Genomic DNA, 14520 nt, shown 5'->3' with positions numbered 1-14520 from the left:
TGTATGTTAATCTTGTATCCTGCTACCTTGCTGAATTCTTTTATCAGCTCTAGTAGGTTTTGGAGCCTTTAGGGTTTTCTGTATACAGTATTATGTCATCTGTGTATAATGACAGTTTTACCGCTTCTTTTCCAATTCTTTTTCTTGTCTAATTGCTATGGCTAGGACTTCCAATACTACGTTGAATAGAAGTGGTAGTGGTGAGAGTGGGCATCCTTGTCTTGTTCCAGATTTTAGTGGGAAAGCTTTCAACTTTTCACATTGAGTATTATGCTGGCTTAGGTTTTCCATAAATAGCTTTTATTACATTGAGATGTGTTCCCTCTATACCCACTTTGGTAAGAGCTTTTTTTTTTTTATCATAAATGGGTGTTCAATTCTATCAAATGCTTTTTCTGCATCTATTGAGATGACAGTGTGTCTTCAGTGTCTAAAGATATTATCAAGATTCTCTGTAGCAAAGACAGAAAGAACAATGGGATTAGAGCTTATCTGGGTGAGCCTGGGACCAGCTTTACAGCCTCTCACTCTTCTGTATTTTCCCGCCTCCATTCTCCATCTCCTTCTCTTTTGGGTGATGTGGCAGATGTGGGGACAAAGCAGGAGGCAGGCAGATGTGGGCGTTGAATGGAAGCATCATTGTACATTCCTGTGGCTGTACCAGTGCCGAGTGCTGTAGCCTGGCTGGAGGGTAACAGAAGACCTCACTCACTTCAGGAAGAAGGATGTTTTTCAGACTGCCAGCCAGATGGATGCCTCAGAGACCCAGTCCATTGACCCAATAGCTATTGTCCATTGACCCTAGAGATTTTGGCCAGAAGATAAAGAATTTATCTGGCTTTCACCACTCTAAGATACAGCAATATGGTTGCAGACTCAGACTAATAAGGTGACCTCTGAAAGGCGTTATAAGTCAGATTAGAGATGGCAGAAGTCCAGAGGAGAAGTATTACTGCTCTCAGTAATGGTCTTTTAAGTACTCTGCGGCCCTTTACTCTGCACACCTGGATCTCTTTGTGGATGTGTATAACAGGCCCCTTCCTGAGTGGTAGGGTGGACTTCTGGATACAGTGCTTACGTGTCAAACTCATTTAAAAGAGCATTTTCAAGGCAGTATTATTGAAAACAATCCATTCCAGAGGCATACATGAGGTGGAATTTTTTATTTTTGCACAGCTTGAGATAGAAATTGAAATAAAAGGTAAACGTCTGAGTTTGGAGAATATAGAAGTTTTAAACTGATGAAAGACAGCGCTTTATTCCCCTCTGCCGAAAGTAGCATTTTACTTCTTTGCATTAAAAAAGCCCGTGAGAGTCGGTGGGGATGCAGAGAATAAGCTGTCAACATGAATTCTGAAGCCATGGCAAGAAAAAGACCAGTTCACATCCACGGAGTCATCTAATGTCAGTGCCAGCCGGTGGTCCTGACACGGTCCTGGACCTGCTGTGCAGACATGCTCAGTGTCACTGCATCCATGGAGGCAAATGGGCTTGCCTGGAAAAGAAATGGAAGGAAGAAATGATGGAAAAGGGGGATGGAAGGAGAGGAGGACAGAAGGAGAGAGGGAGGACAGGAAAAAAGTTTCCAACATGTCCCATGTGGCAGTAACTGGCCCCAGCCCATGCTGAGGGCTTAGAGGGGAGCCTGCAGATGTGAAGGGAGAGGAGGTGTTTGTGCAGTCTGCTACCTGGGCGACTCGGTCAAGGTTTCCAGTCAATGCCAAAGCCCTGACAAGAGACCTGAGAGAGTCCGGCCTGGGAGTGGGGGCCATGTGAGGATTATGTGCTCTTTCTAAAGCACCCCATGGGAGGGTCATGGGAAGAAGGGCGCAGTTCATACAATTTAAGAGTAAGTCCCCTGTTAGGATGAGCCATGTGGTGAATAATTTAAACAGAGGAAAGAGGAGAAAGTTAGGTCTCAGAGGAGCATCACTCACTCTGGACTCGCTGCGGACTCGCCTTCTCTGGGTGTAGAGGAGTGGGGCGGAGGTGACATCCACCAGGAAGGGCTGTTGCTCATTTAGACCCCAGTCCCTGTGGTGGCAGGACAGGTCCCTGAGGGCAGGGCGCCTGAACTTCTCTTGGGCCAGTCTTCTTTCCTCCAGCTGCGGGAGGGACTCTAGAGTAGGGGTCTGCCGACTTTTTCTATAAAAGGTCAGAGGCTAAATAGTTCCAGCTTTGAAGGCCAGACCATCTCCACTGTAACTGCTCAACGCCGCCATCATGGCACGAAACGGCCACAGACAGAATGCCAGTGGTGCGTATGACTGTTCTAATAAAACTGCATTTATATCAACAATGGTGGGCTGGATTGTCCCACAGGCCCTAGCCTGCCAACTCCTGGTCGAGCCAGAAGGCCAGGCGTCACTGGAGACAAGGGCAGCACGTGGGGGCGGGGTTAGGATACACGCCAGCCCCTCGTTAAGACTGGGACCCAGCGCACCTTCTGGGCCCCTCCCCGCCATCCCGGGCCGCTCGGGGTCTCGGTACCCTCTCTGCTCTGGGTTCAGCCCTGCTGTTTGCAGACACAGCATCCCTGGGAAGGGGACCCAGTGATCAGCAGGAGACGAGAGAAGCAGACATGGAAATAAAGGCCGACCACCTTTTCTTTTTTATTTCGCTTAGACAAAATGCAAAGAGTATCTCATTAAATTAAAAAATAAACCAAAAAGAAAACCAAATTGACCCCCCCCACCCCTTCACTGACGCCACTCATCCTAAGTAACAACAGAAGAAGGTCAAACTGAGGACCCCGCTTCTAACGGGAAAGACAGGTGTGCAAACGAGACTAAAGCTGCCCCGCCCCCAAATCAATGTCCCCTGTAAATTCACAAAGCGGGTAAATTTTTTTTCCTGTTTTCTCTCTTGAATCTTGTGTGATAGAACCTCCAGTCAGAAGGTTTAATGAGTCCCCCATGCACTTTGTAGAAAATCAGTAAAAATGCAATAGCCTGTGAAGATCATAAAACTGGACTCTTTCCCAAAAAATCAGATGCCCAGGCGGATGGAGCTCACACTCAGACAGAAAAAAGGCAGGAGAGTCTTTGCACTGTCTGTGGCTTTTCAGTATTTTCTCTTTTTTTTTTTAATATATTTTGGCAATTTTCTTTCATTATAAATATTGGAATTCCGTAAAAAAAAGGTAGCTTTGATTGAATTCTTTAAATCGTATGTACAACCGCTGTCCAGCCATGCTGTCTGTTATACCAAGGTGTAGGATTTTGCGTAGGGATTGTTGCCTTTCAAGTGGCCCCGCGAGTCCAGCAGGGATTCCTGGGAGCTGCTCATTTTGGCCGCCTGTCCCAGCTCCGCCCCTTCCCGCTGAGGTAATGTGGCCACGGCCCCCTGCTGCCACTGCTGTCCCTCCCGGGCGGAGGACGTGGAGGCGGCGGCTTCCATGGGGATGGGCTCGAGGACCGTGGGGCGCTTCAGGGTCCGACTTTTCTGAGGCTCCAAGCACGCCTGCCCTAAACTCAGGTCCCTGCTGGTGCCTGGACCACTTCGGTTCAACAAGAAGTCCATTCGAAGGTAGGGAGGCAAATGTATGAGGTCGCCTGGAAAGAGACACACAGGGTGAGTCGGCATCTTCACACGGTAAATGGGCGCCGGGGGCCCCTGGGCACACGTGGTGGGCCGCTCAGGGTTTAGAGGTGGGACTGTCACAGCACCTGCGTGCAAGTCCCGAGGCCCCTGTCAGAGCTCCTGCCCGCCATCGTCCTCATGGCTCTCCCACTGGACACAGGAAGAGCTGGCTTTTCTATGGCACATTCAGTTAAGCTCTTAAACGTCAGAGTTTAACCAGAGCAAGAGAGGTCACAAGAGCCTTTGAAACCCCACCAGGGGAAGAAAAACATACATCAAAGGCAACAGCGCACACTGGCTATAAACTGCTAGACCAAACCCTGCGTGTGGCGGCAGGTGCTCGGCAGAGCGCGGGGCTCAAGGAGGGGGGCACGGATGCCGAGGAACAGAGGGTGGAGGGCCGGCTCGAGCCTCAGCACTTCCACGGGCCATGCAGCCTGGACCGCCACTTAGTCATGGTTTCCACGACTGCTTTTGGTGGAATCGGAGAGCACGTGGCCTCCTTCCTGGGCTTTCCCTGCCTGCTAAATGGCTCGTACCTCTTCTGTTTCAGTTAGTGCCGTGTACAGAGAGACAAGAACAGCTTAGACCTAAGTATTAGGGTTTCTGCTTCCTTCTCAGGACCTCTCACTTCGGCATCCATGGTCCCAGGCAAAGGCACCCTCTTCAGGAGAACTCACTGTGGGGTGAGAGGCTGGCGAGCAGACTCCAGCTGTGGCCCCGGACGCCGAGGCTATCTGTCCTCGGGGCTGCTCCCTGCACTACCTGACATGACAGGGTCTCCTGATGCCCGTCCCCCACCCGGTGCAGGATTTCTCCATGAGGGATTTGCTCAGGGCATCTCCATCATCCCAGCCGCAGGCTGCAGCCTCCTCAGCAGGGTCTTGCCGCTGAGGGTCCCCCTGCCCACTCCTTCCCTCCCTTTCTCCTCTCGCAGGTGTCACACTTGTGTCATGGTCTGTGGGCCCTCCTTGCCTGCTCCTGCTGTAACTAAGCTGAACCCTGTGGGGCCTTCCTGGGACAGACTGCCCCCCTCCCCACTGTGTCCTCTGCCTGCCTCTTGTTTATAGAAAAACTTCAGCCTTCTAGGCCTTCCCTGAGTTCCAAAGGACAGATTTAATCAGAAAAATAAGAAAATGCAGAAAGGAAGGAAAATAGGCAAGCAAGACAAAATAAGAATAGTTTAGTCATTAAACAAAAGTGAAGGGCCTTTAGCTTCTCCTCAAGGATATAGATAATATTCTGGGCCATATCTTTGAGCTGTTTTCCAGATACTAAAACCCACACCAGGTGGAAGTTAACTGTATGCTGCCCACCAGCATGTAGACTCCAGACCAGGTGGAAACAGAATGTTGATGCTGCTGACTCCCAAGTACCTCACCAGCAGCCGATCAGAAGACTGTCCACCAGCTGATCACAGACCCCAGACCCTCTCCTCAGCACAGAGCCCCTTCCTCTTTTCCCTACAGAATCTCCCAGCAAAAGCTGGAGAAGGGGGAGCTGGTTCTTTGGGACATGAGTCCACCTTCTTCCCAGGACTGTCAGCTTCCTCAGTAAAGCTGTCTTTCCTTTAACCTAATACTTGTCTCTCAGTGTGGGATTCTTGAACAAAAAGCAGCAGAACCTGAGTTCAGTAACACTGCTACCTCTTTCTTTATTCTGCACAAGAATCTGCCCCCACCCCCAATCCCCTGCAGAGCTGATCTGTCTTGGCATCTGCTTCTTGGAAAATCAACTGGCACAGCTGCCATCACCATCAACTACTGAAACTGTTCTTTTGAAGTTCAACTATGACTTCTTTTTTAATGATTACATCACCTTTACTTACACTCATAACACTTTCTATGCTATATTCACTAATTTATATCTATAATTAGGGCTTGTTAATAAAGTATCATGCCATCAGAAAGCACAGGGCACAATGTTTGCAAAGGTAAAATAGCGTAATTCTGTCCTGATTCAACTATGACCTCTAATTGTCACATTCAGTGGTTTCTTCTTGGTCCTCACCAACTTGTAGCCCCGACATTTCACGCCGTTGATCTTTTGTTCTTGGGCCTCCAGCTTCCACGGCACTGTGCGCTCCCACATCTCTTCCTACATCTCTGACTGCCACCTGTCACTCTCCTTTCCTGGACCCTGCCCTCCATCCATCCTCTAAGACAGGGTTTTCTCCTCCATCCATCCTCTAAGACAGGGTTTTCCCAGTAGCCTGTGCTCAGCCCTCCAGGAGCTGCATCATCCCATTACGAATAGCTCTCATATCCATCTTTTCCATTTTGCTCTCTCTCCTGAGCCCTAGACTTGAATTTCAGATGCTTTGCTAGATATTTCTACATGAATGCCCATCATGAATTTTAAATGCCACAGTCTACCAACCCAGTTAATGAAGGCCTACCCAGACTCCCAAACTCATCCCCAAGTGCCTTTTTCTCCCTATCTTTTAAAAAGCCATCCTCATCTTCCCAGAAATTAATACTTGAATCCTCAGTGCTCTCACTGACACCTCCCTCTCCAGGTTACTTGTACTTGCAAAATATCTCTTGATTCCTTTTCGTTACCATCTTTATGACCCTGGTTCAAGGCTTTAACACATCTCATCAGCCCCCCGTAATGCATGAGTGCAATCAGGGCCCAGCTGCTGGACACAGGTTGCAAACGACATCCCCCAGGTTTGAGGTGGACTGAAGCCTGGATCCGACCCTCGGGCACTTTTGGAATAGACTGTGATCATCCCGCAGCCCAGTGCATCCCACCGGCCTCACTTCGAGATGCATGCAGACAAGGGGTATTTGTGCAGCACGCTGGGGTGAACGCAGGGGGATCTTCCTGGTCATTGTGGGGGCTGAGAGCCTCACCACCTTGGCTCACCTGTCCCTCCCTTGTGGCATAGTTGGTGAGCAGCTGTGGTGAGAAAACAGGTTGGGGGCTTACAGTCCCGGAGTCAAGAGCCAAGGTAGGAGGATGTGCAGGCAGGGGAGCCAGGACGACGGTCTGAGCTGGGAGGATGTCCACGGGAAGTGAGAGGGAGGGAAACCGTGAGGGCGGAGGAGGCGCAGGGCACTGGCCGCAGAACTGAGGACAAGCAGGGCCGGGGGAAGGGAGGGAGGGGCAGGGACGACTCCCTGCCAGGTTTCAAGCTTAGGGAACTGGATGGACTGTTCATTCCCTACGAAGCACTGCCAGGAGAAAGATCTTGTTTTGGTGGAAAAAGAGAATGGTTCGGACATGCTGAGTTAGACGTGGGTGGGGACACCCCAGAGGAGCTATCCAGTGGGCACGTCAGGCTTAATAACGTGTCTAAGGCAGAACTCATTCCTTCACTTTCTGACTCTAGAATAACTGGCAATTCCAGGTTCCTTTGCTTCAGAATGTTCCCTGCTTTCCTCACTGTTGCTCACGCCTGCCTCAGCCGGGCCTTTTGTGGGGGACAAGGGCCCTCCTGTGCCGGGCAGGGCTGCCCGTGGCTGGCTGTGCTAACAAAGTAGTGAAGTTCAGACAGTAACTGAAACCCCAGAGCTTCTGAAAATTCAAGCTGACTCATGGAATGGGAATAACCATTTAAACAGAAGGGAGAGACTGCTCAGTGGTACAGGAAAACCAGAAACAAAAGCAAGACAGGCTGAGAAACTACTGAAAAAATGCACACGCACAGTTTGAATGAGCACAAGAATCTTCAAAATGCTTGACTTCTCTTCAGATTTATTCTCCTCCCAGGGTACGAGGAACGATGACTTCATTTTGGGGAAATTTACCAAGCTGACGTCTGCGTCCTTGCATCCCACTGCGATGTCACTGGGGATTTACGATGCAAGAATCCACTTAGCATTTTCCTGTTGGCTTTCTCAGAATGTCTGTAACCCACCAAGCGATAGTGAGTAATTATAGGATTTTATTAATTTTTTTTGCATGTTATTTCACTAAAAGGGCCCCAGCAACGTCTGGGATTTGGCTCACTGAAATCACAGATACTCTGACTCAACGGTGGCTTCATACAGTGAACTGGATCAAAGGAAAACCCAGTAACAAATTCCTTGGCAATAATTTGGCTGTAACACTCTTAGAGAAAGAAATGATGTGACTTGGCATTACTGTGAAATGGGTTTTGGCAATGTGATATAGCTGGACTTCGGCTTAGGAAGGATGGTGGCATTAAGGTTATCATTACAGACTCCAGGGTTGAAGGTCTGCGTATGCTTGCTTTGTGTATTAGCTTTAGTCTTGAGAAGTAAAAGTATTTAATATTTAAAAGCAAAACCTTATGTCCCTAAAGCACTTCATGACGGCATTGAAAATTACGTGTCTTTGTTTATGGGAGTGATGTACATTCTTCAACCTTCCCTCTCGAGGGGTAATTGTTTACAAACAAATATCATGAAAGCATTAACAGAGATGTCATTAAAAATAAACTGAAAAATTCTTTCATAGTGTGAAGAATATTTTTTGTATATGAATCTATTACATCCTAACTTACTGATTTTGAAATTTGTGGATTTTTATAAATCCAATTTCCTAAAAGCGATGATCTGTCTTTAGTCTAAGTCCAATAAACAAATTAATTTGCTCTTTATTTATTTACATAACTAATATTATTTTTTAAATCATTTTGTCCAAATGATTGAGAAAATGTGGAAGGCATTTATCTCCAGGGTTATTTTAAAATATAGGTCAAGAGAGCCCGGAGAGCCATATGCTGCTTCTGAGACTCAGCTGAACCCCGAGCACTTGACCTGTCTGTAATCCACAGATTTAGGAAGGAGTCTAGCCCAGCAACTCCCCACTGAACGAACAGGGCTTATTAAGCCCCGAAAAGGCAACAGCATCTTGGCCTCAGCTGCCTTGCAGGATGCTCAGGTGTTAGACTGGATGGAACAAAGGTGTTTGTGGTTCTCCTGCACCACTGGAGCCCACGCGGGCTGCCCGCTGCCTGCAGGGGCTCTCACTTCACACCGAGTGATCGAGGTGGTGCCGGCAGCTGGGAAAGCTCGGTGAGAGCTGGAAATCCTTAATCATGGAGAGAAGCTCGGCACCACGTCTTTACACCCAAGGGCGTCCACGTTTGCTTGTGGCACGTCTGCCCAGCACCCCGAATACTCAGTGTCTCTGAGAGATCCGCTTTTTCACGCAAAGCTTTATTAAGTCGTATGAGGCTCTAATTAGCTCCTTTCAACAGTGTATGTTTTTTGATTAGCGCCCAAAGTAGCCCTTTCAAGTGTGTGAATTCTGCAAGCGAGCTCCCTTAATAATTCACGCACTCAGGCGGGAGAAAGCGCCGGAACAGTCGGTGGGGAGTGCTGTTCAGTAGAGGCATTTTATGGCCATTAAACCCCGATCCTTTGTGCTACTCCCAGTGCCAGTGCGGAGGCTGGATTCTCAAATCGTCTGTCTATCGTGTGTTCTTTGACGTCTACAGACGCCGAGACAGCCGTGCCCGGGTGACGCCGGACAGAGAACTGAAGTGAGACACTGCGGTGACAATCTCTCCCGCCTGAACAGGCAGACACAGGGCGCACGGGCTTTTCTCACCCTCCCTGCCCCGCATCTGCCTATTTTTCACGGGAGAGGCTGAACAATGCTTCTGACAGTGATGACTAAGAGGAGTCCGGACGACACCGCCGCACTGCATCTGACTGGTGTAAGTCTGGGCTCGGTTTCCTTATTCATAAAGTGGGACTAAGACCGGAGCCCACCGCGGAGGGCGGAGGTGAGGCCTTAGTTATCAGACGCACGTGGAAGTCTCACCGGCGGACGTCTAGCATGTCAGTGGGTCTGCAGTTATGGGAATGAGCTGGGAACTTTTCTTTTGACCTTAATTTCTGTCTTTTATGGGTTGATTAGTGCCCCCCACCAAAATAGGTCCATATCCTGACCCTCAGAATCTGTGAACGTGACCTTATTTGGAGAAAGGGTCTTTGTAGATGTAATTAAGTGAAGGATCTTGAGATGAGATCACCTGAATTGAAGGTGGGCTCTGAGTCCAATGGCAAGTGCCCCTATTCTTTAAAAAGCAGAGGGAGATTTGAGACACAAAGAGGGGAGGAGGCCACGTGGGGTGGAGGCAGAGGTTGGAGGGATGTGGCCACGAGCCAAGGCCCATCAGAGCCAGCAGAAGACGGGAGAGACCAGGAAGGGGTTCTTCCTAGAATTTCTGGAGAGCGTGCCTCCCCAGCCCGCAAGTCGCACCCTTCGCCACAGCCTGCCAGAGCCCAGGCCCCGCTCTGACTCATGCCTGGAAGGGTGACAGGTGATTTAGCTATTATTTCCATGTTATGCCTTATTATTTGACGTAATGGTCCATTTCTCATCCTCCTGTCACTGCCTTCTGGGAACTTTCGGTGCCATTAATATCCCCCAAAATTCAGACTGAAGTCAGCATCGATTTCTCCCTTTGTCCCTAACCGCTTTGCTCACTGGTGCCTGGCCTCCGGCCCTGAACCAGCACGGATACCCCGGCCATCCCACGTCCACGCTCAGAGCTAGCCGCTCTCCGGCAGGGGGCCTTCCAGCCCTGCTCAGCCTGCTTATGTGAAAACTGCTGTATCAAACATGCCTCTTTTTAGCTGAAAACCAGGAGGCTCCTCCTTCCTATCAGGAAAGCAAAATGTCCTGAACTTTCTCAGTCTATTCAGACCCACATGCAAGGCTTGAATGAGTTTTAGCTTCGGAAGAAGACTGGCAAAGTCAACACTGAGACAGAATGAGAATGGGTCAGTTCAGAAAGCCTGTCGTAGATGCACATTCCCTGAGTCTGGCTCAGGCTCTGCCACCTGCCACTGGGGAAAGAAAGTCTTCGGTCTAGAATAGTCTCAGCTGAGAGCAATTTTGCCCCCCAGGGGGCACGTGGCCATGTCTGAAGGCTTCTTTGGATGTCAGGGTTGGTGAGACGGCTGCTACTGTCTTCTAGACAGAGGCCAGGGGTCCACTGGTCAACATCACACAAGGCACAGGCCAGCCCCGCACCACCATTGCCCAAAAGAATCACCCCATCCTGAATATTAATGGCGCTCCTGTTGAGAAAACCTGGTTTAGATGATCCAAGTTCCTAACTCCAAGTGGATCTTTATTTCACTTTAATTTTCCTTGAAAAGTGTCAGGTTCAATTAGAAGAAGGAACAGTACCCCTCTGCCTCTTCTAGACCACAAGGAATTACGGCCCCAGTTCTTTAGGGGAGAAAGTAAGGGACCGGCCCGATGGAGCAGCAGTTAGAAGGTCCGAGCCTGGCCTTACCTGACGAGGTGGGAGCTTAGAGCAACGGGAGGGGCACGGGTGGGAGACGGCTGAGCTTTGCCTCCCTCTGCCTCCAGGAGTTCCGTGACCCCTTCGCGTTTCAGTTCTCATCTCTAGTCAAGGGAAACAGGCATGATGATTTCCAGCGAAAGCCTTTAAGCCTAAAAGAATTTTTGTTAGGCACTGAACTATCTGGTTTGTGAGAACAGGTCAGGCACCTCTGCGTTCGGAATGGGGTTAAGTAAAGAATGAACAAATGCATTTCTGGGAGCCTAAAGTCCCAGGGGGCATGGCAGCAGCCTCCCCCCTGCGGTGCAATTCCTGGTTAGTCAGCAACCGTGCAGACAGGTGCATGCGTTCACAAAACGTCGTGCAGAGTGGAAATGCAGCAGCGTCCCCATGGGCTTCCGTCTCCTCCGGGGACACATCAAAAAGAACTTTCATCAACTTCTAACAAGGTCTGCGATCTCTGCTTGGATGGAGCTGGATACTGATGCAAAAGTGAGAAGCCAAGGATGCTTCCTCGAGTTCTAGCAATTTCCATAAAAACCACAGAGATCAGACTGGCAAAGACACTACAGTATCAAAGAGCCCGTCACAGAGGGGAGCGTGGCGTCCGCCCACGCCGGAGGCTGACAGGATCTAACACTTTCCCAGTTTAATATTAATGTTGCAGCTTGGTAATGAAAACCTGTAAACAGAACTCTCTCGGTAAATGCATCTTCACTCCCAAATGGCCCCCAGGAAAAACTCTAAATAAGTGATGTGAGATGGATATCGAGGTCCGTGTCTGCGGGCTCTGTTACGGCTCTTGGCTCGTCCCAGGGAGACTGCGTGCATTTTAAGAGCTCGTTGGTGTGATCCTCCCCCTCCCTCGCTGGTGAACTTTGAAAACTACACTGAGGTATGCAGCAGGCCTTTGTGCTTGGTGTGCTCCCCATTCTTCTGAAATTGAGTCTTTCTGAATAAAAAGCGGGATTGGAAAATCTGCTCAGAACGTGGGCAAGTGGAGAACTCGCCGGCGGGGATTTCGGAGCTCCTCGTGGGTAAGGGTCCATGAGGTTCAAAGCCAGCTCCAGCTCCCACGTGAGATGCCCCGGGACCCACACACTGGGTGCCCCCGAGGAGGACCCCTGGGGGGACTTGTACCTGCTCAGCCACGAGGCTGGCAGCCCCATCTCGATCACCCTGCGTGTCACCCCACAGGAGGCCTGAGGGAGCTGGAGAGAGGATTCCAGGCAGGGGAAATCAATGTTTAGGAGGCCAGAGAGTCGGAGCTCGGAGAGCAGGGATCAGATGTCGAGGAGGACGAAGCTGGCCTACCAAGAGCCCCCGAGGTCTCTACCCAGAAAGCAGTGGGTAGGCAAGGAAGGAATTTTAAAAAACTTTTTTTAATGAAGGGACTGGGGATTGAACCCAGGACCTTGTGCGTGCCAAGCATGCGCTCTGCCACTGAGCTGCACCCCACAGAAGGGACTTCAACACGAGGGGCTGGACTACATTGCTTGAATCCCGGTTTGCTGCGTCCCCGCCTGGGAGCAGGACGCGCTGGAGCTTGGCGCCAGCCGCACCCACACGGGACCGCGGTGAGAGACTGCCCTCTGCGCTCTACTTCCTTCCTTCTGTACCTTCTCAGGACCTTCAGGTTGCTCCGGCTTACCGTGACATCCCACCAGGCTGTGGCGGGGGGGGGGGGGAGGAGCCCCTGTCTTCCATAAGCTGGGCTTTGTCTTGTTTCTCGGACCTCCTCGGTTTTCTGTCTTGTGTCTTTGGGACCCTTTGTCTTCTGTCTATGGCACTACATGCTATTCTGGTTAAAATAAGGAGCCTGCTAGAGGGGGTGGCTTAATGCCTCTGATGTCTTAGGGTGATACCTGGAGTGGCATCTTTTACAGAGAAGATACTCGCTAGAGGTGGGTTGAGTAAGTGGGTGTATTACACTCGTGTTTGGACGGGGCATCTGGAGACGCAGCGCACTTGCAGGCAGGCGGTGAGCCTCTGCTGGGCATCCGTACGCCGCCCTGGAGTGCAGAGCTGCCTTCTGGTCACACAGCAGGACACAGGTGGCCATCCTGCCCTTCGTCACGGCCCAGGCCCCCTCCTCACCTTCCACCACCTTCTGCAGCAATGGGAGCTGAACCTCGATACATCAACCGAGGGAAACAGCAAGCCACCTACAGGCTCAGAAGCCAGAGCCAAGGCGGTCGGAATGAAAGGTGGGGGTGGGAAGGGAGGAACTGGGGGTTTGAGGTTTGCAGACACTAACTACTACGTATAAACTAGATAAACAATGAGTTTATACGGTGTAGCACAGGGAGCTATATTCAATATCTTATAGTAACTTATGGTTAAAAAGCACACGAAAACGAATAAATGTACGTCCCTATATGACTGAAGTACTGTGCTGTACACCAGAAACTGATACAACATTGTAAACTGACTATACTTCAATAAAAATATTTTTAAAAAAGAGAATGAGAGAGCAAATCTCTGTGTAGCCGGGGCTGCAGCAATAAAACAGCGGGAGCACGAAGTCGGCTCGGGGCTTCGGGGCTGTAAGCAGGCGGGGGCGACAGGCAGGCGGGCTGACAGTTCCAAGCCTGGGACCCTCGGAACAAGTCCTGCCATCGCTTTATGTGTCTGAGGGACATCGACAAAGAACAGACTAAAATTACAGACGGGTCCTTAAGAAGACAAAATTGCCAACGCGCATCGGGGAGGCTTGGTTTTCTAGCAGGAAGCCAGCTGGAATGGGCACATTCAAATGTTTAGGTCGACCTAGAGCTGCGTGAATAGCAATATTCAAAGGCGCTTCATGGCCCCAGGTCCTTCTAAGTTTAACTTCTAACTTTAGGTGGGACTGTTAGAAAGTTTCACTTTTGGCAGCTCAGAGGGAACTCCCCTTCTGTGATGGGGATGCCAAGTTCATTACTATCCGCCTTTCTCTCCGCTCCTCCCTTGGCCTGGACCACTGGCCCTCAGGGGCTCCCCTCCCCCCGCCCCCTGCGACTGACTGCCGATCACTCCTGTCTCCACTCCCGTCTCCAAAACACCTCCTGCCAGACTTCATCCCCCTCCTCGGTTTACTTCTCTTCCCAGCACCGACCATGATCTGAAACAATATTACCTGTTTACTGGGTTAGTGTCTGGCACCCCCCAGGAATATAAGCTCCTTCCAAGTGGGGTCTTTGTGAATTTTGCCTACTGTTGACTCCCCGGCTCTGACAGCAGGGCCAGTCCTGGAATGGGCGCCAGGAAGCGCACACTGAGGGCGAGGGGAGCAGGGACGGTGTGGGGGGAGGAGCAGGGCCGTGTCTAGAAGGCGGAGGCCAGGGGAACACAGCAGCGTGCGGTGTGCGCGCATGCGTGTGTGTGCGTGACTGTGTGTGCAGGCATCCAAGATAGTTGCACATAAGACCCTTGCCGTAGCTCTTGGAATCACATTCATGACAGAAATTTCAAAATTGAATTTTAACGATGTGCCAAGAAGAGAAGGAGGATGTAAGCCCCTCATGGGGGTGGGGGCAGCCCCCGACCCAAGGAGAAAAAGAAAGAAGAAATATTCTTGCTTGAAGGGAAGGGGTGTGACACTTGGGTCCTGAGGTGGGAGCCCTGCACCCGTTTACCTGCCAGGAGCGGAGCTCAAGTCCTCAGGTGGTGAGGGAGATGCAGGTAGGGGAGGGGGTCGCTTGGCAGTGAAGCTCTGTGGA

General features: G+C 50.5%; 1 protein-coding gene across 1 annotated transcript in view; it reads right to left on the bottom strand.

The window, feature by feature from the left end:
• Positions 1–2588: 2588 nt before the first annotated feature.
• The window catches only part of DSCAM (DS cell adhesion molecule), a 544552-nt gene continuing 532620 nt past the window's right edge, over positions 2589–14520 (bottom strand). The window contains exon 33 of the mRNA XM_074373020.1: positions 2589–3554. Within this exon, the coding sequence (XP_074229121.1) occupies positions 3202–3554 (353 nt within the window). The 3' untranslated portion in view covers positions 2589–3201. The remainder of the gene's footprint in view (positions 3555–14520) is intronic.

Source organism: Camelus bactrianus, chromosome 1 (genome assembly GCF_048773025.1).
Source record: "Camelus bactrianus isolate YW-2024 breed Bactrian camel chromosome 1, ASM4877302v1, whole genome shotgun sequence".
Classification (NCBI taxonomy): domain Eukaryota; kingdom Metazoa; phylum Chordata; class Mammalia; order Artiodactyla; family Camelidae; genus Camelus; species Camelus bactrianus.
Note: the sequence above shows the minus strand (reverse complement) of the source record. Positions and strands in the feature narration are given on the sequence as shown.